The 27,213-nt window shown below is 39.5% G+C and overlaps 1 protein-coding gene across 1 annotated transcript; it reads right to left on the bottom strand.

Moving 5' to 3' along the window:
• Positions 1-837: 837 nt before the first annotated feature.
• Positions 838-26,879, bottom strand: LOC143354473 (pyrokinin-1 receptor). Its single transcript, XM_076788597.1, has 3 exons — positions 25,617-26,879; positions 3,588-3,811; positions 838-3,373 (listed from the first exon to the last, which is right to left on the bottom strand). The coding sequence occupies exons 1-3, from the start codon at positions 26,443-26,445 to the stop codon at positions 2,780-2,782; spliced, it is 1,647 nt and encodes a 548-aa protein (XP_076644712.1). The 5' UTR covers positions 26,446-26,879; the 3' UTR covers positions 838-2,779.
• Positions 26,880-27,213: the final 334 nt, after the last annotated feature.

Genomic DNA, 27,213 nt, shown 5'->3' with positions numbered 1-27,213 from the left:
ACACCCACCACAGACTTAAGATTCGTACAGACTGTGCATATAGTGGCAAAATGCTGAAACTGGTAGGCAAACGTTACTAGCAGATGCTAAATCAACGGTTTCTTTCGAAATCGTTAATGGTGTCGTCACAGTCGAGAAATAGAAACAGATCAGTTACCCTGTGGGGTTTCGATCGCACGATCTGCAATACCGACATTGCTAAAAATCAGCGGTTCTCTTGCGCCCTCTACCCAAATAGAACAGCCAACTGACGGTATTAGTTTCACAATATTTGACACGGAATTGTAAAAGGGCTCTAGATCTCCCCGAACGTGTGACAGAAAAATACGTAAGTTAATTAATCTGTTTTGTCTGTGGTATCATCTAACCTTGATTTCCTACGACTATAGACTTACCATCTGTTGGTATCAATCGGCTACCAGTTTGAGCGCTTTGCCACTATGTTGAATGGCGTTATTTTTGAATTTTACATAATATTTATTTATAAATTATACACTTCGTGTCAAGTTAACAATCTTAACTGACAAGGAGCGTAAATCATATAATTTCAGTAATCAAAGCTAGAAAATTACAGATTACGAATGTAATTTTCAACTTGGTAAATTGTTTATTGACTTTGTAGTTGATCGTTTATTTAAGAAATTTACGTAAAGTTTCGATCGAAAGGTACCACTGTGCTATCATATCCGGTCACGTAAAATCGATATCCTGCAATTGGCACACTGCCATCGATCTCTGTCAGCGTTAATTACGGACGCCAAATATCCTCGATTTATCTTACCAGATTGAGATGTACGACGCGAGTGGTGGTTAGGGTTGCGGAAATAAACGGGAAACTTTGTTTGATAATTATCAAAAATATTATTAATGAAAATACATCGACTTACAAACAACACAAACGGAAGAGCGCACGCTGGTGCCAAGCGGGTAGGTATCTACTTTTGAAACAACGGCGATAATTTACAGTTCTAACGGTCACACAATAAATAATATCACATTCTGAAAATCCGGTCGTCATTTTGAACCCATCCGCGGAAGATCTCGTTACACTCGAAACTAAAATAACAACGACATATCTATGACTTCGGTAATATTGGCCATACTCCATTGTCACATTTCTTATACTGGGTGTCCCACTCCAATTAACACTACACAATCATCCCCCGATCTATACATCCCTCAAACGAGTATTTCAAATAAAATAAAACAAAAATTCAGATTTATTTAAGTGGTCACTTTCAAGATCTCATAGTGATTTCTATTCTTGCAAATGAAAAAGAAATACATTTATTTACCCAAATGTTTTTACCCAAATTGCTAAATTATGCTGATCAACTCTCACCCTTGAAACAAAACGAGTTTTTGCTTTTCAAACAATTCTTCGAATAATATTTAAGTAATAATTGCGTGGTTAAACGAGAACATGACACGCTGTATATACAGCTATCGATGTCAGCAACGTATAGAGGCGTATAGTATGTATAGTTATTCTTTACAATGACTCTGTTTACCAACGATTATCGACGGACCACCACGGATACCGCGGATATCCGACGGGGTAACCGTGTCTAAACGAACGATCGGGATCACGATCCGATTTTTGCTCGTGAAAAATACGTTTAATAAGGATCAGTCTTCTTGATGCTTGAAGCAGCTCGGGGCTAAGCCGCCGAATCACTCCGACAGAACTTTCAGAGTAAACTACAGCTCGTGATTCCTCGTCATTCGTCCGGATTAACGAGTCCCGCGGCTGACGTCACTCGACCGCGGAAAAACGCTCGAAAGTTTTCGGCGACATCGAGAAGTCGACCTGACACGACGAGATGGCGTTAAACTGTTCAACATGCTCTACCTTCTCATTCGCGAATTACAATTAATTCAGACAACTTTTTGTATATGAATCCGCAGTCTGTTTATCATTGATTTCTCTTTTTTGAAGTCGTACAACCGAGACTCAAAATAATCAAGTCTCATATCAAGTCTCCTCTATCTGCCAATCCCACTCAAACTTCTTCAAACTTCCTCAAACTTGCTTATATCCAACCATCAGACATCATCTCACAGATCAAATTACCTAGGACAAACGTCAAACGCCATCAAATGCAATTAATACAGACAACTTTTATCTTGTATATGAATCCGCAGTTTATTCATCGTTGATTTCTCTTTTTGCAAAACTAATCGTCAAATCAAGTCTCCTCTATCTGCCAATCCCACTCAAACTTCTTCAAACTTCCTCAAACTTGCTTATATCCAACCATCAGACATCATCTCACAGATCAGATTACCTAGGACAAACGTCAAACGCCATCAAATGCAATTAATACAGACAACTTGTATCTTGTATATGAATCCGCAGTTTATTCATCGTTGATTTCTCTTTTTGCAAAACTAATCGTCAAATCAAGTCTCCTCAGTCTGCCAAACCTACTCAAACTTCTTCAAACTTGCTTACACCCAACCATCAGACATCATTTCACAGATCAGATGACCTAGGACAACCGTCAAACGCCATCAAACGCCATCAAACTCCATCAAACGCCGTCAAACGCCAGCTCGTCGGTCGCAGATCGTTCATTCAACCTCAGATCACACCAGCACTTATAATACAAGAGTGAAACAAGTAATCTCTCAGCATGACACAGAGATCTACGGTCCATCACTATACTGTAAACACCGATCGTCACCCCCTCCGTCAATTATCCTGCATCTCACACACAACTTGCGTCCAATCCTCTCGGGCCTATCACGAATAAAGTATGTCAGCGTCCCTCGCGCTTCAAACGGGTCTCTGATCGTTTTCTTCTTGCGCGTTCCACATGGTCATCGAGAACTCCTCCTTGCGGAGCTCGGTGTTCTCCAGGATACGGTTTTCCGGGACAGCGTAGGTGGTCCTTCCGGCCAGCTTCAAGGACTTTAAACCAGGAAACCACTTTAACAGCCGCCACCATTTCTTCCCGGATCCGTCCACATTCGAAACCTTCACAGCGTACCTCGCCGGCGTTCGCCTCTTAGGTCCGCTATTCCTGTGAAACCTCAACGATCCATCGATCGGACGATCCTCCTTTTCCAGGACCTCGCGACCTCTGACCTCCCGGCTCTTGTTTTTAGCTTCGAAGTCGTCGCGGACGCTCTGCGAGTCCATCGCGACGCGTTCGATTAAAGATGTCGTCTGCTTGGGGCTGTCTTCTTTCACAGAGTTGCCTGAACACTCGGTGCTCTCGTGGACCACTGTGCCGGTCCCAGCTGTGCCCACTGTCCTGGAACCATAAGCGCCCATGGCTCGCTGCTGAGACCTGGAGAGGCTCGAGTAGGACCTTTGCTCGTTGCGAATTGCCAGGCCTGGGATCCTGCAACTCCTCGATAATGTTTCCTGCGGACATAAAGCGACCAGAGTGTTGTTAACAGATTCGATGCAGAAACGGACTGGTTGCTATAAAAGTCAATGGAAAAAATCAAGGCCAGCCGATTCTAGCAGGTGATTGTTTTTAAACTGTAGCTTCATTTTCTTCTGTAATTCGCGATGGTGATTTTCCATCATGATGGGTCTGGGGTTGTAGATGTTCTTTAACTGTAACGTTGCTCACCATGAAAGCCACACGAAATTTGTTCGACATGATGTTGTACAGGATCGGATTAATCGTCGTGGACATATAATAAAGAACACCGGACGTGTAGGTCATCAAAAGATAGAGGAACGCCATGCCCTTGCTATTTGACGTTATGTGATCCGCCTCGGTCCCATAAACGGCGATCAACCGTTGCACGTGAAACGGTGCCCAGCAGATGAAAAACGCTATGACAACCGCAACTGTAACAGATTTTATATATAGCTTAATGAAAAGTAACTTTATCGGTACTTTTATCAGTAACTTCTACTGACTGTAATCAATATTGTTGCCTCTATCTGTTACCAATTTTTGCAAATCTTATGATTACATTAAAAAATTGCATTACCATCTCCAATGGAACGCTATAACAATCAAAGGGGCTGTTTCATTTACCGTCTCCCTGAACTTTCCAGTTCCCTGTCCCGCAGAGTAATTAAACTAATTATAACATCCTCTTATTCTGGCTGGAAGTGATAAGTGTGGAGCATAAATGCACCGAAAGCGCTATATTACGCGTACTTTTCTTCGTATTTTGCCTCATCGTCTGAATGGTTTGATAAATCGCTATGCTTATGTTAAATCACGGCCATTTTGAAACACTCCGATGGCGAACTTAAATTGCACTCGGAAAATCTCTCTCGCAAATCACGGCAACCTCGCGAGATTGTCTAACTTCGAAGAAACTCAAAACGGTTTAAAACCTCGGAAGCTAATTAACCTGATTAAAACACGTCGCTGGTAATGGAGACGTTCAGTTTGTTGCAATTGGAAGATGAAATTATCCGTCTTAAGTAAATAGAAGGAAAGTGTCTGAGTGAAGTTTAATTGGTCTTTAATTCGCTATTAGGGTAATCTGATCATGGAGTTTTCTACTCGAAGCAATTTATCGTTTCTTTCTTTTTGTCTTGTTTTCAACACGTTTCCTACGCTTCACTATGATGCTAGGACACCAAGTAAAAATTGTAACATTACGTACAATAGCAATTTGCAACACGATATACTCGTTCCTACAAAGTTGTAATTTATCAATCTAAAAATAAGGAATAATCAAACTTTTGGGTTAAACTTCACCTCGGCAACCCAGAAATTTTTCACTTTTTACTATACGATCCTGTGCATATTGACGAGAAAATGCCAAAAATCGAAGTTTCAAGACGAGGAAATCACTGGTTCGAAAGTTATGCGTGTTTAAAGTTGAGCAATTTTAACACGTTAAGCGCGGAGTTTGTATCTATGGACTATTAAACAAAAATCACCTCTCCGTGTCGACCGACGTGTCCCCTAAACCAAAATCCTGGTCTTGTTGTGCTTGCCCCAGAACAAAGTGTAATCAATCAACTTTAAACACGCATAACTTTTGAACCAGATAATTCCTCGCCTTAAAATTTCGATTTTTGGCATTTCCTCGTCAAGACGAACAGGATTATCTACTAAAAAGTGGAGAATTTCTGGGTTGCCAAGATGAAGTTTAACACAAAATTGTGTGGTCTCCGACATATGATATTCTGTATTTTTCTAACTTTGTAATTGCATGTAATGTAACCCGAAGTAAGTCGAGACTGAGATGAAATTGCTTAAATAAAAAAATATTAGGAGTCGGCGGAAAAATTAATGAAAGAATTAGAACAACGGTGAGTTAATCTAAGACGACGTCACAGAAGCGATCATTTCATCCGCCGGTCAATCATTTCGTGGAACCCGCAGACTATTTCTCCTATTAGCTTCTCCGTTCGGCCAAGATATTATTGAGAAACTAGCGATTCAATTTTCCCGCGTGGAGGGTGTTCCGAACGGCACTCGGGACAAGGGATAACGAGACGAAACGCTATCGTAAATTCGTCGGTTGCCCTAATCATCTCTGCGAATTGTCACCCGATGAAATTAAGACGGCTGCGCTCGAAAACGATCTCGTAAAGAACGCGTTATCGCAGCGTCGATTGACAGCGATCGACCTCTTTCGAGAGGTCGCGTCACACGGTCAACTACACAATTACAGACTCTCATTCGCGTCGATTATTAATCGCGCCTCCCACAGTGGGCAAATATCCTCGGACCAGGACATTATGGTTTCCATTAAATTTCGTTAATTGACTCCCAAAATTCTTCCGGCAAACTCCAATTGAGGAATATTCCGCAAAAGTTTTATTTTTAAGAGACTTAAAAATGTTTAGATTTTAAATCTTAAGAAACTCGAGAAATTTTTAAAAGACGAACCATTAAAGTGGACTATAATTTCCATTCAGAAATTAAATTGTTGAGCAGAACGGATAAAAATCCTGGAAAATTGTTAAATTAAGATAAAGAAAATTTATATTTGACTTCAATTAAAAATATCTAAGAATTCGTACGTACAGTCCACAGAGGATATTACTGGTTCTGCGCGAAGTAGAAACGGACAACCATAACCAGACACGCCGGCAGTTTCCACGCGTTCCACTGAACGTAATGAATCGACGGCTCAAAATTTCGACACGAAACTCATGCTCGAACGTTCCCCGTCCCCGGAAACGTTTATTTATCACACCGACACAGCCGAATTGGAAGGCATTCGTCCGAAAAAACGCCCCTTCCTCGTAACTTCTTCAAATCCCGCGGTAATTTGTACAAAGTAAGGGGGCGGAAGTTCTCGTTTCTCAATTTCAACGGAAGTTCACATAAATGTACAGTCATTTTTCAACGATAGCAGCTCTCGGTCCCATGTTTGCAAGGGATTAAAGCGATAAAATGCTAGAGAAAAAAAAAGGAGACAACAGCTGTTCGGATAAGAGTTTCCGCTGAAGTGACACCATTTTGACTCCTAAAAAATATGCAGAGGAGGGAATTGATATGCTGCTTTGGTCGTGAGGGGCGGTTATTGCATTTACGCGTTATATATATACGATTATGTTTTCCTTGAATTATTCATTTTTCGATTTTGGATTCGACTGCTGGTCCCAATGCTTCATATTATTTATTCTTGAGGCTTCCGATGTGTTCGGAAATTTAATGCACGGAAGGGACGGAAATTGTTAAGTTCACCACGAAAAATAAATTCTGTTGAACATCGAGTTATAGAACTCTCGTATGTTAAACCATTTTCGATTATTAGCATCGTAGCTTTTTAGCATAATTTCCAAAGCGAAAACGTCTGGCTTTACAGCACGAGGCAGTTAAATTTTTCCTGGTATTTTTAATTTGCAGAATTAATTAAAAAAGGTTCGCGAAAAATGCAGTTTTGTATTAAAAGCATCTCGCTGTCAGTAAATGTTGTTAAAATATATATTGGGATGTGCATAATATAAAAAAAATATGTCATCATTTTAGGGAGGGTTTATAGAATTTTTTCACACAAGTATCACTCCTGTAGCGTTTATGGTTGAAGCAGAGTAAATTGATAAAATTAAGATTTTCTTTTTCTAAATTAAATTCTCTTGAAAACTGAGAGTAATGGATTGGAGACCTATCGATTAAAATAATAAGGGAACTGTTGAATGATATTAAGTAAATAAATATTAAATGTTTTAACGAAGATAGAAGCTGATTAAAAATCATTTCAAAAAATATTCTCACAAATTGAGAACCAGGAGTTACCACCTCCCTCACAGAAAAATATAGTTCTTAAGATACGATTAGAAAAAGCGAATGAAGTGTTTCGAATTACGCACCGTCGATTCGAAAATAGCAACACAGCAATTGACACTGCGGTGCGAAAACTCCGAGATATTTATATTGGGAAAAATTCCGGGGCGTTCGCTGCAAACATAATTTATCCAGCCGCTGTCCCGTGGGAAAATCGTTTCCGCTGATCCATGAATTTATCAAGCCGACGTCGAACGTTCCTGCGGAGTTTACACGAGTCACGTAGAGCATCTTGCAAACAAGTTATCCGTCTTGTTGCTCGCTCAAGGAAGAAACCGTGTTTCGGCAATCTTAGCTCGTTAGCACACCGCCCGACTTTTGCCTAACTTCCACTGCTTTTCCGCCAACTCGGGGGAAGTTTCCCGCGAGTAAATATGATCTGCACGTTCCCAGACTTCGATTTACTATACGACCCGACGTTTTCGGAAGTTTAACTGCTTCCTGTGCTATCGATACATCGGGAAAGAGGATTTCGTGAGTGGCACGAGACCTGAACTGGCAATCAACTCGAGAAACAGAACATTTCCTGTTCCATCATTTATTAGATTTCGTGGTGACAAGATGTTTTATACTACATTTTTAACATTTATTTTAGCTTATTCTCTATTTATATTTTTTCTTCGCTATTTAGTTTGCTAGATGACGTTCGAAGCAAATATTGCGATTATTCTTTGTTTTTAGAATATTCAAAAAATTTTATAAATAGGTAATAACGTTAATATTTTTGGCAGAATACCTAGTTTAAAAAACAACTATTTAACGTTTTCAAGCTGAGTATGTCAATTCAGTGTTGACAAGGTCTCTGTAATAATTCCATTTTAAATTTAATTTTAGAGGAATCTCAAGTTTAAATTTAATTTTAAAAGAGTTGTATAGAGTAAAATTAATTTAAAGGGGCTTTTATAATCATTTAATTTTAAGTTTGATTTTAGAGGAATCTCAAGTTTAAATTTAATTTTAAAAGAGTTGTATAGAATAAAATTAATTTAAAGGAGCTCTTATAATAATTTAATTTTAAATTTAATCTTAGAGGAATCTCAAGTTTAAATTTAACTTTAAAAGAGTTATACAAAATAAAATTAATTTAAAGGAGCTTTTATAATCATTTAATTTTAAATTTAATCTTAGAGGAATTTTAGGTTTAAATTTACTTTTAAATGAATTGTGTGGAATAGAAAGAATAAGAAGAATGGTGTTTTGTGTGCCTGCTGCACGAGCAGAAAAATTTGTCTGAAATTAAAATTAATGTAAAAATATCAATCAACCTCTGAAATTGACACTGAAAGCTCGACCAGGTCTGCAATTAGGTCCCCAATATGGAAACATTAGCAAACAGTGCAGTTTCGCCTCAGTGGCAGTGATATTGCGTCTGATGTCTCGCCGATGCAATATCTTCTAGATGATCAAGCGTGCTACGCGAACGTGCGTTCGTTATTGATTCGCGTTCATCGCCTGGTTGATGATAGACCGCGAAGAATTGATATAGGCACATATAACCGCGGAATATTGTCTACAGAGCCTCCGATCACGTGACGAGCGTGTGACTTTATAGTCGGATTAAAACGACAGCTCCTTTCCGAAGCCATTTTTTAACGTTCAACCACGGGCTCCGCTTTTACGTCATGAATCCTTTAAAAGGTGGGGTGGGGGGATGAGGGGGCATTTATGGCAGCGCAGGAATAAAACGGGAGTAAATATCTCCGACATTGCTTGTCAACCCATTACAGTCCGAGTATTAAATTAGAATGATTTTCGAGTACAATGCCTTCAAAGAATACTTCAAATTTTCGATTTTTTAATAATTATAGATACTTTAAATCGTAATTTGGAAAGAAGAAATTATATAATCATAAAATTTGGCTCGTTTTAATAAAATTTTGTCAATGATGTTTCTGGAGGACACAGTTACCAACAAAATATTTCGACACTCAGGCATAGCCGCGAAAAATACATTAACAATAAGCGAGTCTAGGAAGTCCCCTTTTTGCAACTGCACCGTTCGCACCGGAACCCAATAATGCAAATGCAGCGGAACGAAAAAACCAGCTAGTGAAATGTTGCGTTTACGCAACGTCAGATCCTAATGAGTTAATTGTCCACGGAGTTGTCCACTTAAATATACATACATACATACATACATAAATACCATAATCTTGCAAATTAACCTGGAACAAAAAAGGCGCAACGAAAGATCACGGACGGCGCATTAATTTCCGCGTTTGATCCTAATAGCGACCGACTTTACATATTACAGATAACAACTTTTTAACAACAATGGTCACGTTTTCGCGGTTTTCCCATTGAACTATCTAGCTGCGAATTAAGAATAATTTTTAACATTTTCCTGGGAATTATTTGGAATTTATCTGTGGCTGTTTTTCGAAAAATCGTTTTTCGAATAATCGTTACGCTGCTGTAGATCGGAGCACGTTTGTTATCACGACGATCTACAGGGAAAAAATTGATCTGAATGTACCACTGGCGTGTCCGCGCATTTTTTGCTTTCGTTGAATCATGTCAACGTGAAAAACACACTGTTTCCTTTTTACTATCGCAATTCTCGTAACGAACGCCATTGTCTCCAGTATTGTGCCACTATAGTTAACAGGCGACCTCGATTTTCCATTTTCGTCATTTCTATCGATCCTTCTGTCTACTCGATGTCCCCTGGGATCGCAAATTATAATAAATAATAAAAAAGCGCACTGCAATACACGTCGAGAAAAAAAGACCACCCAAAAGAAAGAAATAATAACATCTAACGAACGAATATTATCAATATTCATCAGTTAACGAACCTTGCAGTAATTAGTTTGTACCTCTGCACGACCAAGACCCGACGATTTTTTATTAGTTCTTATTTTATGCACACTGCATGTGGCATCATTTGTCATTGACTCGTAAACAGTGTCTAATTACAGCGAGAAAAAATTCTAGTCGAACGAAACGCGTTCATCATCTTCCGTCCTTTGGGCTGCAAAAAACCGTCTGGAAAAAACGATTTGCAACCACTAATTGTTGGACAGAGTTTGCATCGTGCTTCAACAATTTGTATATTTTAAGGCGGGGAATCCATATTCATTGGTAAACGGGAAAAAACACCGGTTTTTCATTTTTTTAACTGTGTGCCCCACTTTGAAAAATCTGGACAAATTATATGTTAACAACCATGAAGAGATGCTAAAACTGTACAAATATAAACTTAGTATCTCGTAATTTCTACAAGAAATCGGCATTTCAAAGATTTTTTCATTCTTTTAAATTCGCTTCCGAAGCTCAAAATTCTGAAAAAATTCACAGGTCTGCATTCGATTAGCTAAAATATGCCTAACTTTTTTCAGAATTTTCAGCTAAAGAGGTTAAGAGAAATTACCGAAAAACCAGATTTTCTTCGTCACCCCATCCCTGCCACCCATGTCGACATAGAGGGTTGAAAATTGGCACAAAGTATTTTCATTGGACAACCTATCTAATGGCCTGTTGCAAATTCAATTTGTACAAAAAAATGTTTAAATTAAACCGAAATAAGTGTAATTAATTACATCGAGAAATCCCAACGGATCCAATAGGAAGGGTAAAAAACGCGAATAAAAGGGGTGGGTTATATGGGAATTCTGTTATCAGCGCACACATGGTCGCAATTTCGAGCGGGGCAGGATCAAAGGCTTATCGTAGGTAGTTAATAATCGCTTCGAGGTCGAAGAATAATTTGTGCGCTTTCGCGGGGCTTAACTTCTCGTATAAATTGCATGGAATTCCGCGTCTCCTTCGACCTTGGCAACTTGCTTACTTGTTCCGCCACCGTTGCATCCGTAAACAATGGAGCCAACCCCGGTTCCGCCATTCGTTACGACGCTATACATCCGTGATATAGTCTGCGTTGCACCGGCGCGCCGCGATAACCGATGATTTCCCTTCCTCGGCAAACTTTCGAGTTTTTACGCTAACGAAATTACGCCCTCGATTGGCTCGTTAACGCGAAAGTGGTTTGCTTAAACATTTATAATCCGTTCGGGCGGAATTCCAACCGGGACCGACTGGTTTTCCTCGACCACTTTCGGCACACTGGAAAAAGTTATTGAGGCGAACGCCATTTTGTCTTTTTAATCTCCATCATTTTTCTTCCGGATAGAAGAACGCGGAGCAGAAAAAATTGTCCGCACGAAGTACTTGAAATTTCTTCAAGGACGCCGGGTTTTCTTTGCGAAACGTTGCAAAGATCAAGTGACGACGGCGGAGGGAAATTTGCAGTAATATTGGGTCGATTTGTAAATCATTTAAATTCTAGTAAATATTGATACTTAATTGAAGAAACAAGACAAAAAAAAATGGAAAATTGTCTGAAGGAGGCGCAGTACTAAATTTCTCGAAAGCAAGTCGAACAGAAATTTGCGTTACTATTATGTTGATTAAAAAATAATTGACGCTTCAGTATCTTAATCTTATCCATTCCTAAAATGAACAACAATTACGGATTCACCATTTTATGCAATGAGTTGTCAGTGTTGCCACTCAACAGGTAGCTGAATAAACACTATGTTGAATAGACGAATTCAACAATAAATTCTTCATTATGACGTAAGTAACAAAAATCTGATGTTGATATAATTTCATTTTGATTGTAGTTTATTGTACAGGGAATTGTAATACTAGTTTCGAAACGATAATTATTCACATTTATGTATACTCATGTTACGTTGTATTTCTTTTTCAAATTCGTGTTAATTACGCCTGTTTATTTTTATTATCAGCGTGTACTTTCCTATCGCCTGATCCACTTTTTCAATTTTCTTTATCTGTATAATAAACAACAATTACATGTAATGCATAGCTCATTACGTGTAACGGCTTGTTGCCATTTATCAGGTGGGTAATTAAAACATAAAGTATTTATATATTCGATTTCATAAAAATGAGGAAGATAAGAATGCGCTTAAATTGTAGGAGGCTTTATGAACTTTTCATAGAGTGTAGGCTGGAATAAAGAGTAGCTTAACCCATATCTTAAGATAATAATTGCTCCGAGAGATATGGCGACAGTCTGTTCAGATGGAGACTTGGATATTGGAAAAAAAAAATTGGAGAATGAAATTACGGTTTCAGATCGGACAGGGCAGAATCTCCTACTGAACCTTTCATCTTCGATATTGATTTTCGCTGTTGGAGACATTGTCGTGCGATTACTATGATGATTCCCCTAGAAAATTGCTTCTAGACACGACTCAAGGTTCTATTTAACAAAAACGATCATAAATTGTTTAAACGTAAAATTAGACAGACAATGTATTGAAATATCATTGTTTCATAAATTATGTACAATATCTCAAGCCTCCCACCTGTGGAAGGGTTGATACATCATAAGGAGAAACATTATACCAACACGTCAATTAATTTGTACATTTGCTATTACGTTAGGTCATTAGGTGTATGCAAAAGTTTTAGTCTTCTGTTTCTTACTCTAACTCGGGCCTGGGCACGGTTGGGGCCCCTCAAACGCTTGCTCCCCCCACTCTGCCTTCCCCTTCTACGACGCCATTCCCCCACGCTTCCGCCACGACCCGGTCACGTGACGCGTTTCGACTCTGTCGCGCATGCGTCACTACGTCACGTGAGTAATCCGGTACTGGCAGGGAGGGGGTAACATTTTCCCCTCTCTTCGAGTCAAGTCCCCTCATCTGGCGACTCCTCAATTGAGGCACACGTGCCCTGCTCTACCTTGTTAATCCTAAAAAAGGGTTATGTGGACTAATAACACTAGAACTACCGAGCTCTACACGAAACTGAGAATTTATTCGGATTTCATAGGACTTATATGGTAACCTGTACCTTGAATAAAGAAATACCATAAAAAGTTTCTTAAAAAAAATATTTCTATAACTTCGCTAATTATAAAAGAAAAAAATTCCGAAATCCGTCATTTTCTCAAACTAAATAGCGTTTGGGAAAGTTCAATGCCAAAACCGGGAAACGGTAGGAAAATATTTGAATTTGCGAAATAATTCTATCGGAGAGCTGAAAAGAAAGATTAGAACATTTGCATAGAGCTATCACAATATTTGTTTATAGAATTATATTGCCGACAGGTCTTCCCCCAATCCTTTTCGTACATAAACAGCCGCTGGCGTCACGGTTTTCGACCGTTGTAGCTGAAATCTTAACCCAGGGCAGCCTAATTGGATCTTGATTGCCGAAATCGGATTTCCCGAGGCTATGACTCGGAATTCTGATGAAGCGGAACCCTCTGATCAAAAATTACCCGGCACGGCTGATCGAGCGACAGCTGGTCCATTAAAGAGGTGTCGGTTCCTGAGAATCGACGTAACGATACACCCTAAACGATCACGGTAAACTATAAAGCGGCGCGGCGCGCGCATGATTTATCCATTCGCGACGCGCGGATCGCGAGCGAGCCTCGTTAACCTTTGTAATTATACATGCTCGTACGAGCGCGTCGTTCCAGTTTCACGATGCCGAGACACGTTTGTGACTATCATCGCACTCGCGCTCGATCACAGTCGCATGGCATCTATGGCGCATCAGCGCCGGGATGATTAGGCTCGTCGTCTAACGTCGACGAATCTAGATCCCTACACTGTCCTATAATTTTAGGCTTGATGGCACGTAATTGATTCGGATGGATCAAATGTGAGACGAGAGAGAGAGAGAGAGAGAGAGAGAGAGAGAGAGTTCATTTAGCTACAGTGTGCCTAACCCTCTAGGCCTATGCCGGGTCACTTCTGACCCACGCCGATATTTCACTGCTGTTCTCTTTCGATATAAGGCGACGGCTCGGGACTGGCTTTCATCGTATTTCGGACGAAGAAAAAGATTTTCTTATTTCGAAATAAACGAAATAATACTAGATAATACTAGATAATAGATAATAGATACTAAATAATACTAGAAATAATACTAGATATAGAATAGGGGACCCAATTACTGTGCCTATATTAATTATACTTATTTCTAAAGGATAATGAATACTACAAAAGAGATATTAAATTTATTTTTATTAAAATCAGTTAATGTATATGTTATGTATCTCCTTTTTTAATATCCATCACGCTTTAAAAATAAGTATAATTAATATAGGCACAGTAACTGGCACCCCAGTAATGATTGGGTCCCTTACCCTGTATCTAGTATGTTTAATATTTAAGAGTATAATCTAGGCTACGGTATACTAGGCGTCCAGCTATAACACTGACGTACATAAAGGCAATGACGTATAATTAGGCGTGTCACAGACTTAAACGGAACGTCTACTGCGTCTAACTCGGATTGAGATAAATTATAGCCAATAAGATTTAGTATGGATTACGTACACATCAAATTTGTTATAGTTATGGGGAATTTGTATCGAGCCGGATTTGATACTTTGGTTTAAATATAGTTCAATTGTAGTTGAAACACAAGACAATTCTAAGTCCCGTTTATGCAAACTGTAACCGGTGCAGTTTGATCTGGGTTGTTCAATATTTGCTGTAACTATGCAAGGTTTAATCTGGCGTTGCTTAGGGTTAGAATATTCATGTTGCATTTCGCATACTCCGCTGCATAAAACGTTTGCAAGTCTTCTCGTGGAGCCAACGTTCAGTTATAAATTATTCTGTCCAATACCATCGACGATAAAATTGATTAAAATATTCAGTCCAACGTACATATACAAAACATAATTGCGCGAGCATGTTCAGTGTATTCTCATTTTATATTTCATAGTCAATTGTTGCCACAATTCTGCAAAATAAAGACAACCATTATTTTGTATATTGAGCTCATATCATTATTACGTCCAATTAATTTTAAAAAGATCTCCTTCCGTGAATTCCTAACTATAATAAATTTGGTCAGACGATTCAATTAAACAGTATTAACAATGATTTCAAGGCCAACTTTTGTGTTTGTCGGAGTGGAAGTGGTCTAGGTCACTTCTAATTCAGTTTGCAGTCAGTTTACTTTCGATTTATTAATACCCCAAGTGTGCAGGCTCGCATGTGTGCGCCGACCATTCCAGAATAGTGTGTTTACAAACTCGAAATTGCATTTGCAAAAGAAATTCGCAAGAAATTAGAATTCCTACGTCGCATCGAAACAGAAGCTCCGGTTCGCCGTTAACAACGCACGCTTTGCATTATTTTACGTACGACGCAACTTGTTACGCTATCAATGTGATGTAAAAGTCGATTTAATATTCATCACGGTCTTTTCGCTGGAAGGAGCACCGTCATTTTTTATTCGGCGCGACTGCATCTATTTTTCCGCCGGATAGCAAAAGCGTGACACCAATCTAAATATTTTCACCTCGAAAAAGCATGATTTCATTCCGTTCTTATCCCGCAGGAAGCAAAGCGACACCGGGAAGTTCCACTGTTGCGGAATGCCGATTACAATGCCGTGCATTTTCTAGAAGATAATTCAATTCCCGAAAACCGGAGGCACAAAAAAGAAATTTTTCATCTGCAACCATTGTACACTAGCCTTTGTCGCTTTTCACGAAAAATTAAAATCGTTTTTACGTCAGGTGCGATGAAAATTTTACCGTGGACCCTGGCTAGTGAAATATCTGTAGTGTTCAATATTAATATTTTAATTTGACATATAAAAAATATATTACTAACGTGCCACGCCAACGCGCAATGCAATCTCATTCATTTGTGTTCCAAATGCATGAAAACAGCAATGTAACCATGATGGTATTATGGAAATAAAAACGCAAATGCGTTAAACAATGCAGAAGAGTTACGTGCAGAGTCTCAACAATGTACGTATTGGCAAGGGCATTATAGTAAACACTTGATTCATAACAATGAATTTTTCAACAGCGATTTTTGTTAGCGAGATTCCGTTGAAAATTTTCGTTGGAATGAAACTAATTCTTTTAGACATGATACAGATATTAAAAACATTAATAATTTTAAGGGAGGTAAAATGTTAAAATAACAAGTAAAAATGGAGGCATCCGCTAAAATATCGGATAATAAGAACAGAAAATGGAGGAACAAGTAGAAAAGGGAAGAGCAAGGAGAATGAGATAACACAGTTTAACACACTTGATAAAATTATGTCCAGACAAGATTACAACCAGACTGCGAATCTTCGCACAACCATAAGTTTTTATGGATATTGTTATGAAAGTTGAAAACGAGAAGAAAACATGAATCTAATAGTTTTAATAGCATTTTTAAAATCGAATATCAGGAGTTGAGAATTTCGCAGTAAACTATTTAAAGCGACAATTTCATTCACAATTCATAAATCAATATAATGTAACAACCTAACATTAGTACATGTTTGAAAATTATTGCACTTCTTTTGCGCACAGCTCAATCATCACAAAGTAGGATAAGTGCTGCTGATTTATTAACATGTAAGCATTTGGCACTTTAGCATTTATGCAGATTGCAGATTTTATGCATTTATGATAAGAATAAGTAAGTGCAGTTTGAAGCAGTGGGCAGATTAAAGCAAGTTAAAAATATCAATGTTGTTCTCTTCAGTCAATTAAAATCATTAAAGCGAGCATGATGTTTTTATTCAGCTTCGGTTTTGTACAATTTATGCAGACAATTCTGCATAAACATCCGCAAACGATAAGTAATAAAATAGGATCTCATGCATGTGATTTCAGCAAAAAAAAAAATGGGACAAACTTCACCTTCTGGGACCAAAAATTTTGCACTCTTTTTTACGCAATTCTGACGATTTTGACCATAAAATTCAAAAAATGCAAGTTTTAAAGCGCGGAGTGCCAAAAATTGTATAAAATCTGACAAAGCTATATTCCGGAAATCCGGACCTGCGACAATATTCGATGCTCGATTGAAATCGCAACGGCGCGAACACGGCGGTCGGACATGGTTCAGCCATAAGCTATGAACTCATTCCGGAAGTTGGTGAAAATAAAACGAATTTATGTGTAGCGAGCTGTCGATATGGCATATGACGCGCGCATGGGTCAACGGTGCGCGTTCGCGATTTCGATTACGATTTCCATTCTGGCCGGCTGAATGGAGAACGACGACTGTGGCGTAGCACAAACGTAATCAAATTCGAATAACATTTGCTCACGGGGTTATTACTGCGAATTTGTCGATTGCTGCATTACTGGTTGCGTGCACTGTACACGATCGAACCTTATTCGCGTTATACAGAAATAGAAGATGAATTAGCGCAAATTAGAGGAGGCTCTCTGAAACGTCGATGGTTTTCCGGGAATTTTTCAAAGAAATATTCAGAAAACAAAGTTGCAAAGTTTTATAAATCTCGTAATTCTCGGGCTACGAAGTTCCGTTCCAAATAGAGAACGAGATTTAAAAAATAAAGTTTAAAAAATAAAGCTAGAACGTGCCACAGGCGTATCTGAAAATTCGATCATTTTTCCTTGAAGCAGAACGATCGGTTTATGCGGGAATTTTATGGCAGTGGAACTTTGAACGCGATTTCCCCTAAATCGCACTTCCGCGAGTTGTTCGCGTGGTGTTTTAGTGGCCAATAACCTAGTTTGCATAAAAGTTTGAAAATTTACCTAGTCGATATCACTCGCACCGAGAATCGAGTCGATGTTTGCTAAATTCGAAACTTTTGAAAGACAAGTTTATTAATCAGTAGTTTTACCTGACAAGATACATTTTATTGAAATATGCTGTAAGAGATATGCAAAGTTTCAGATTAACATGCTTAATGATCATGTTGGTCTTCTTTAAAAAAATTCCTGGACATTTTTTTACTACGGTCTCAAACGCGATGATAAAATTACACTTGAATGTTTTACATCTTAATGTATGTTTTGGATTTACTAAGTTATTTAACAATTCGCACGGATGAGATACTGCAGATCAAGTCTGTCTTAACACCTGTTGTTTTTCCGACTATAAGTCATTTTTTCCAGCAGTTTTCTTGCAAAGAATATTCATGACACGCGGGAAGGGTATATTTTATCTTAATGTGGTTAATGAAGACTGCTCATAAGCACGGTCTGCAAAAAGCACATTTGAATGCATAATTGAAACATAATTTTACGGAGTTATTACTGTAAACAACAATGTGTTCTGAACGTTGTGTTAGGTCGAGTCATTAAACGCAGCAATTATTTATTAACTCCCACTAATAGATCTCTATTAACAGTTATTTATAACACGATTATTTTAAGATTTGAACAGGTTTATAAATAGTGAGAATATCCCAATGTGGTTCCTCAAATAAAAAAATAAAAACACTGCTTACAAATAAACAAATATGTATCGTCTTCAACAGATATATCTCAATTTCTCCTAACATTAACTTATAATACGATTGTTATATGGTTCCCACGGACGATCTCGACGAAATTAGTGAAAATGCGGGAACAAAGGCGATTTGGACCCCTCGAATAAATAATAAAACGATTCATCATAACTCCGAAATCCTCCCCACATAAATCACACGACAGGTGAGCACAAGCTCGGATCAAGACAACACAAAATGGCTGTCAATCGGCATGAAATACTGGAAGAAATTTCGAGCACAAATCGATTCTCGACGCGAACGGTTTTTCGAGCGAGTTCTCGTACAAAATGGAGACCGCTGCAAGTGCCTGTAACCAGAGCCATAACGGCATCTGCGCGGTGCATAAGTCGATGTGATTTCGAGTTAATTAACAAACAATCCCGCTGAAATAAGAAAGCCTCAGCCCTGAAAACTCGTCGCTATATTCGTTACAGATTATCGGCCACGATCATATTGCTTCATAATTATCGATCTTTTCCGTGGAAATTACTGCGACTCGCGTGCATTACCAAAGGTCGCCGGGCTAATTATAATACGGCGAATGCATGTAATCGCTTCCTCCGACTGCGTGCGATGCGGACACGAGTTGTCTGTTAATTTCCTTTTTTTCCCCCGCCGGAAAATCGTTCGACATTTGTGTAACGCGAGAGAGCCTCGTTTGCTTAACATAATCGTGCTTGAAAAATCCGGCTGGCACGCGCGCGCGCGAGCGGAAAAACATTTCAACAAAAACCAGATGCATCTGGCGATACTGATCGTTCCTCACCGGTTCGCGTTTTGTCGAACTTGAAATCTCCACACGTAGTTTTCCCGCACGTGGAGATCGAGTCGATACAAAAATCGCGTCCGCCGTTGCATTATTTTCATTCGGCCGACACGAGCAAATCAATTTTTTGCCGGCTCTTAATCGTCCGAGTGGCTAGAACACTTTTGTCGAGTGATTTGCAATAGTCGACGGTGTTGGTAACCGTGGCAAGAAATTTTCCATCTGCGCAATTTCAGGCTGTATTGTAGTTAGCGGGATTGGAAATTCTAATGCTCGCATTCGACTTTTATTGTTGCTCCGCGCACGAAATCTACGGGACGCGTCGTTTATCGGTCTGCTTGATCGAGGAACAACCGGATTTTCGTTCGTCTACACTTTATCGGTAAACATTATTCCCCCGTGTCTGTACCGCTTAAGATTTCTTCGCGATGCACTTATCCGTTACTATTAACATAAACTGACATCGACATAAACACGAATTTGAACGGCTCTCTGCGAGCAAATATGTGAGTCAGAGACGTCACTACAGATGGAACTATAGTTACGTTACCAGGCTAGTTTTTTGTACTTCTCGAAGCAAAGAGAAACATTGAAGAGTATGCAAAAATTTTTAAGATTGTTTCGACTGTCCGTATTATGAAGTTATTGGCTATAAATATTCTCGTTCAGGCTACACTTCTAAATAATAATCTGATCGCTTGAATATAGTTTGGATTTATCAAAAAAATTTCAGTCAATTTAACTTTGTTTACCTTGAAACATTCCCAAATTGTTGTACATTAAAAGTTGCCAAAGCGAGGCTGAAGCATTAATATATGGAACGCGAAAATAAAAAATGTGAATATTCAAATTTTTGTACATTGAAAAATTACCAAAACGAAACAAGAGCATTAAGCAATAAACTGCGGAGTGGAAAATTAAAAAATTATCGTGCACATCTCCGGAAAGAACTCGCGATGATGATTCTCTGCAATTATTTGAAAAATTGTCCAGCGTCGAAACAAAAAATATCGAGTAAAAACAGGATGCAACTAACACAACTCGATCATGCAGTCGCGTCGAACATGATGGAACAAAATTCGAATAAATTTTCCACGTGAATACGAAGCGTTGAATGGAAGTATGCAAATGCAGCTGGAAATTTATTAATCGTTCGCACAGGGTGACATTTCCGAAATCGTCATGCTTGAACGGAGACGTTGAAACGCATTTGATCATTTAATGCATTTTATTTCTCGTATTTAATCATGTGAAACACATAGTTTTCCAAGGAAGATTAAAAATCATCGCAATTAAGAGTGCTAGGTCAAAGATGCACAGCCGACGATTTATGCTGGAATCGTGTAATTAAAACTATCACGCGCGATGATCGGAAGCCGGGCATCGAAAATGATCTCGGTTGAAGAACACAGAAGCCGCGTCCTACTTCGAGAGGAAAAATCCGTGCATCTGTTGGAACACAGTCATTGGAATAATTATGAGCGTGCTGCGAGTTGTAGTGTTCCGAAGGTTAATAAATCGGCATTACGTATTCGCGGAGCAGCCCGCGACCTATTGTCCACTGTCAAAATTATTCACGGAACGGCGCGTTCATCAATCTTCAATCAACCTGCCGTTGGCGTGTGCCGGAACATGTAAATCCTCTACAAATAAAATTTCAAAGCGATCCGCGATTCCACGACTAGCAGCAGTCTCGGAACAGGAGATTAATAATGCTTGGGATTTCATATTCTTCCATTGTCATTTAGGAATGTGCCTCATACTCCCATTGAATCTCGAATAAAGTTTCCAGGATGATCACGCGAACACGAGACAGTTTGATGACGTTGACAACGAGCCTGTTTGCGTGTGCTCTGTAAGAGACGAATATTAATCAAAATATAACCCTGCGTGGGCAACCTGGGTCTTTCATGTGCAGATTGAAATTTTTATTTTCACATTAACGCTTTAAACGTTTGATGCTCCAACTATTATTAAAATAGGAACTCTAATGCGTATTCCAGAATTTTTTTTAGATTTTTTGAAAGCCTAGAACAGCGAAGAAATTAGCAAGATTCAAAAAATATTTCTATCTGGAAGATCATCTCGAGTACAGTAGAACCTCGCTTGTAGCACGAAACGGTCTGCGTGCAAAAATCGAGGTAACCAATCGCGGGATCTGTCCCCCCACTTCCTACGCTCCCTAGCCAATGAATGTAAAGCAATCCCCACCACGAGCTCCAGAACTTCCAGTGGTGGGAGGTTGCGAAAACCGAGGTGACAACGAACGAGGTTCTACTGCAATTTTCCCGATAAATTCTTTTTCCGTATTTTTCCCGTGATCTAGCTTTGATTGAGAAAAATGGTTCTATCTTAATTCTATCAAAAGTTCTCTACGATTTATTAACGATAACGTTCCCACTGCGTAGGAGAACCTCCAAAACAGATCCATCAAAACGAAGGAAGTAACGTCTCGTTCCCACACAATGCGAATTGTATGTTTCTAATTAGCCCGCCACGTGCCCCGGCGCGCGTTACGACGATTGGCTGCGATCTTCGCGCGACTTTCAAATTAATTGGAAAGTTTTGTTCGCGTCGAGACTGCGAACCTTGCCTTGTGATTAATTACCGTCGCCATCGAATGAGAAACGTTGGAAACGGGCAAGGAAATTTCCTCTGTTCCCCGACGCTCGACGATTCCATATACTAACAATCGTGTACTGATCAAAAATCTCAAAAAAATTTTCCAATTTTCTAATATCTCAAAAACGTTAACGACAAACAAATTTTAATATCCTGTATTTTAACATGCTCTGTTGATCTGTTGAATTACGATTGTCTGTCAATTTATACAGTGTGGTAATGCGGAGATTAATTTATAAAAATGCGCGAGCTTATTTCTGATTGTTTTTGAAAAAAATATAGAACACTCGTAATTGATTAATTTCCATATAACGAAGTGAAACATTCCTGTGTAAACATTGATACGCGCGAAAGACTGTCGGCTAAATTAATATTCATTATTTCTAATTTATGGGTTGAATTCGTCGAATAATTATTCGCTGTACACAAGGAAAATTCCTTTGTTTACCAACACCTCGCGTCCACTGTACAGTTATCCGGCCGAAGTTTAGAATTACATTCGATCGCTGACACAAATTCCGTTCACGACGGGACGCCACTCTGGAGCCGCGAACGTGTTCGCCACGAGTCCGTTTGATTTTGTTTACCAAATAAGTGTCAGCGAGAGGATACTATTATCCACGACCCAGCGGACGATGATGCAACGCAGCGTGTGTTCGATGATCTTTGTGTGTCGGTCTGTCTTCTCGCGTGGAAGTAAATGCCGCGGATGTGCACAGTCAGACGAGGACCAAAGCGTGAAATAATTGTGACAGGAATGATGATGATGTGCCAGTGAGGGTTTGCGTGGGACTGTTCAAGGCCTAACGCGTATCTAATGCAGTTGGGATAGCCCTTCGAAATGGAACGCCGACGGAGATGTAATTCAATCAATCTTAACCGTTCATGCAACTTTAATGGACCAAACAAAAATAGGGTACAAAAGGAGCTAAATAATATGGGGTAAAAATGAACTAAGTAGAATGAGACAAAAATTAACTAGATAAAATGAGATAAAAATACATTAAATAAAATAATGTAAAAATGAACTAAATAAAATGATGTAAAAATGGAAAAAATATAATGAGGTAAAAATGAACTAAATAGAATGAGACGAAAATGAACTACATAAAATGAGATAAAAATGTACTAAATAAAATGATGTAAAAATGAACTAAATAAAATAATGTAAAAACGAAAAGAGTAAAATGTGGTAAAAATAAACTAAATAAAGTGAGACAAAAATTAACTAGATAAAATGAGATAAAAATGTACTAAATAAAATGATGTAAAAGTGAACTAAATAAAATGATGTAAAAACGAAAAGAGTAAAATGAGGTAAAAATAAACTAAATAAAGTGAGATAAAAATGAACTAAATAAAATGAGATAAAAATTTACTAAATGAAATGAGGTAAAAATGAACTAGATAAATTGAGGTGAAACTGAACTAAATAAAATGAGGTAAAAATGGACTAACAAAAATAAAATACAGGAAGATGATACAGTTGAAAATAATTCTGACCGACAAGGAGCAAGGAAAAGTGTACCAAATTGACACAAACGACGGATGAGAGTTAACTTTCGTATTTTTTTTTGTTGCTAAAATTAAGGTTGAACCAACGAGGGGCGGAATAGTACTTTCATCCGGAGGCGTACATTTTAGGCAATCTGGGCTAACCTACATAAATGAATAATATCAGGAGGAGTCAATCTTCTGGAAATAGCTGTCTGAATGACGTCGGCGACAACGCCCGCGTGAAGAAGCCGGTCAGTTAAAATTTGTATAGTTAAAAGGGCAAATAATTCAAGGGAGGCTCGAAATCTTCCGAAAGTATTCCGCAGGCCTCGGAATGAATGGCCCGGTCCGTTTAAATGGAAATGAACGCGTCTTTATAGTACGATTATGGTACACAGCCGAATCGAATTGTTATAGCTTCTCATGATTCGACGCTTCCGAAGGAGGAGCATCGCTGGGATTTACTGATTTCCTCACGGAATAATTCAGAGGGCTTCAACTAAATTGATCATCATTTATCCGGCAGCTATGGAAGACGCCACATCATTCCTTTCGTAGGAATAACAGACTCAATTCCGATTATTGTACTTTTCGCTTCGTAACGTACGAGCCAACGAAAGAGAAATATTTTCCTACGTGTTTAAGGGTGCGGGGTAGTAACAATTGTTGATTTTAATTAAAGTTCGCGTGAGAATGGAACTTTGGACAATGTTAGGTGTTGCTACGAAGCAGTTGGAGCTCATAAGCTACACCATACTGGAGAAATGGAAGCATCCCTTTATGTTGAGGATGGAAATTTGTCCGACCTGTTTCAAGACGATTGTAATTGACCTAATTTTGTTAAAATATTTTTACATGTCACGCTGTACTGTACATTCCTCCTAAACGGTTAGGATTTATACCGAGGACATGGGAGCAACCCTCTTTTGGGGGTGGAAAATATTTTATCCTGCTGTGAAATGATTCTAATTAACCTGTATTATTTTTTGCTATTCAACGTAAATTTTAGATTTTCACTCGGACAGAATGAATCTTCCATTTAATCTGAAGGTTAGAGAAAAACATTGTGATTGCCTTCGAAAATATAATTATAATCCTTACGGGAACTGACGCACGATTGGAAAATGAATTTTTATAAGAGAATGTTTAAAAAATACATTTAACAGAGGGCCTTGGCAAACTAACTTCCCAGTAACAATATTTGCATAAAAAAATTCCTCGTTCAAAGGTAACACCTCCGCAATTTAAATTCCTCGTTTATCATTAACAGACTGCTCTTCTTTATGCAATAAAATGTGCATCATGCATAAAAATCGTCTGCATCTGTTTTGCGAGAAACAGGAGAGACATTTCATCAATCATATCGCTCTTCAACAATTTCAACGTTTTGCGCCTCGTTGGCTGCCATATTAATGATAATGCTATTTTATTCGCATTAGAATAAGGAAAATTAACAAAGGAAACGGAAAAGCTAATGGATTGACGAACATTCCCAAATTTTTTTTTTTGTTTTGCGAATAGTTGAACGTGTGTAGATAATTTTAGCGCAGAGCAATAATTCCGTAGGTGTTCGACGAAGCTGTCATACCACCCACGACCTCATCCCTTCGTTAACAGCTTCATTCAATAAACCACAAAGTTCCCTCAAATTTGCTGATTAATATTTCAAACCAGTTCTTGGCGAACTTATGCTCGCCACAAAATCTAATTCAATTTCTACGAGTCTACAAACTTCGAAAGAAAATTTCCTCCCCTGCAAAATTCATTATTAGAGGTCCCCCGAAACACCTGAGCACCAGGACCGAGTGCAGTAATTATTTGAAATAATAAACAGCAAATACCATATTTTATATGAGATCGCATATGTATATTTGAAAATAAAATATGCAACATTTTCACACACGCTTTTATATTTATCTTGCCCTCAATCCCTTTGACAATATTAACTAAAAAAATATTCCGAACTTTACATTTCACCCCTTTTCAGAACTCTTCCTATTCTAATATGTAAAACACTGCATAAAGTTAATTTAAAACAGAGAAGAACTGATTACCTTTAAAAATTTGTTAAACAACCCTCAATTACGAAAGGTAATCTCGGTCTAACCTCCTCTTCAACCCTTATAACCTCTACTTAAAATCATCAGAACTTTGTCGAAAACATTTCCTGCCATTCAAAGAAAAGTAACGCAAAAAAATAAAATAATTTAACTCCACCGAAAAAGGCCACTACTCACCAAGCATCTTCAGCACCCTCCTGGAGGACCTCCCAGGATTACTCCTGCAGCTGCCACCCTCTCCGCTGCCGTGACTCCTCTTCATCATGTTCGACTTCCGGAGCTTGAGCCCGATGAGTACGTACAGCACGGTGATAAGACTCATGGGTACGATGAAGAACAAAAACGTGGACAGCTCGAACGAATGTTGTATGATGACCCTCTTCATGGTGCAGCTGACAATGGTAGGGTCCTTGTCGAGCTGCACGACCCCGAACTGCAGAGCCATGGGCAGAGCAAAGCACAGAGCCACCAGCCAAATAACAAGTATCAATTTAACCGCCCTGGTGAGCTTCGACATGGTCTGCGCTAGGAAGGGGTGACAAATGGCCACGTATCGTTCAACGGTGAAGGCCGTGATGGTCAGCACCGAAGCATTCGCAGAGGTCTCCCCGGCTAGACCCCTTAAAACACAGAATTCTTCGCCGAAGATGTAGGGGTACTTGCACCAGACCATGTAAATCTCCGGAGGCAGGCCAGAGACCAGCAGCAACAGGTCCGACACGGCCAGGCTGAACAGGTAGTAGTTGGTCGCGGTGTGCATCAACTTGTTGCGCGCGATTACGATGCACGTGCTGATGTTGCCGATTGTCCCAGTCACGAAGATCGCCACGTAGATCATGATCACCGGGACCACGATGTACAGGGGATCTCTTCTGAGCTGGTTGTTCAGCTGACCACCCCTCGAAGAATCATTGTCCTGCGTACCGTTGTACCACCCGTCGAGATCCTGCAGGTACTCCTGGATCAGAGGGTAGCCGCTGCTAGAGGACGTCGGTGTCCCGTCCATCTCTCCTGATCATTCCACGTAGCTCGTAGACCTCATCAGAGGACGTCCTCCTTCGAACCATCCATCTTCCTGCCCACAAAACAAATCTTCCTGTCCACGGAATCCTCTTGATTGGTTACATCGTCGGCGACTGGTCTGATGGACAGCTGCGGAAAAAGTCCACCGAAGTCGATCGGACCATTTAAGGGGCCACTGTACCGAGTCAAATTGGTGCCTTTTCTGGGACTCTAGTTTAGGGGATCTGTTCGGGCGTGTTGTGTACCGTGTGTTCGGCCACTTCAACGTGGAGGACCTCGGCGCGGATCGTTACGAAGGTTGACGGGAGGTTAATGGTTCTGGGGGAAGGGGAGGATTGATTTAGCGATTCCCTGCGACCGTGAAACCGGGAATTGCGAAACGCTGAACCGGCACCGACGCCGCGCGACTCACGACTGCCGGCGAGACCGACGCGGACGACGCGACGCCGGTCACCGGCGCTTCTGCGCACCTGACGGCACCGGCAGCGTCCTCCGGCGTCCCTGCAATGTGAACCTCGTTGTTGATGCTGGATTCTTGAACCGCCGTGTCGATTTCACCGGGCATCCTGCGACGCACGGCTCCCTGGAAAGCTGCCGCACGAAATTCTACTGAAGAATTGACAGTGAGATGAGAAAATGTTTCAGATGGATGTTGTGACATATAAAAGAGTCACGATTGTATTTTTGTAACATTCGAGTAACCTTGAAACGCTCTGCAGTGGTCAGAATTGAAATTTTCCACGGAAAACTA

Source organism: Halictus rubicundus, chromosome 5 (genome assembly GCF_050948215.1).
Source record: "Halictus rubicundus isolate RS-2024b chromosome 5, iyHalRubi1_principal, whole genome shotgun sequence".
In the NCBI taxonomy this organism is placed as follows: Eukaryota; Metazoa; Arthropoda; class Insecta; order Hymenoptera; family Halictidae; genus Halictus; species Halictus rubicundus.
The sequence above is the reverse complement of the archived record's forward strand: the minus strand, read 5'-3'. Positions and strand labels throughout refer to the sequence as shown.

What these genes read in the sequence shown, in the direction of transcription:
- LOC143354473 (XM_076788597.1), bottom strand. Translation starts at nt 26,445, where the DNA reads ATGGACGGGACACCGACGTCCTCTAGCAGCGGCTACCCTCTGATCCAG. An exon ending in GAGGGTGCTGAAGATGCTTG is followed by an intron (nt 3,812 to 25,616) that starts GTGAGTAGTGGC and finishes AATCTGTTACAG; the next exon opens with TTGCGGTTGTCATAGCGTTT. An exon ending in AATTTCGTGTGGCTTTCATG is followed by an intron (nt 3,374 to 3,587) that starts GTGAGCAACGTT and finishes TTATGTCCGCAG; the next exon opens with GAAACATTATCGAGGAGTTG.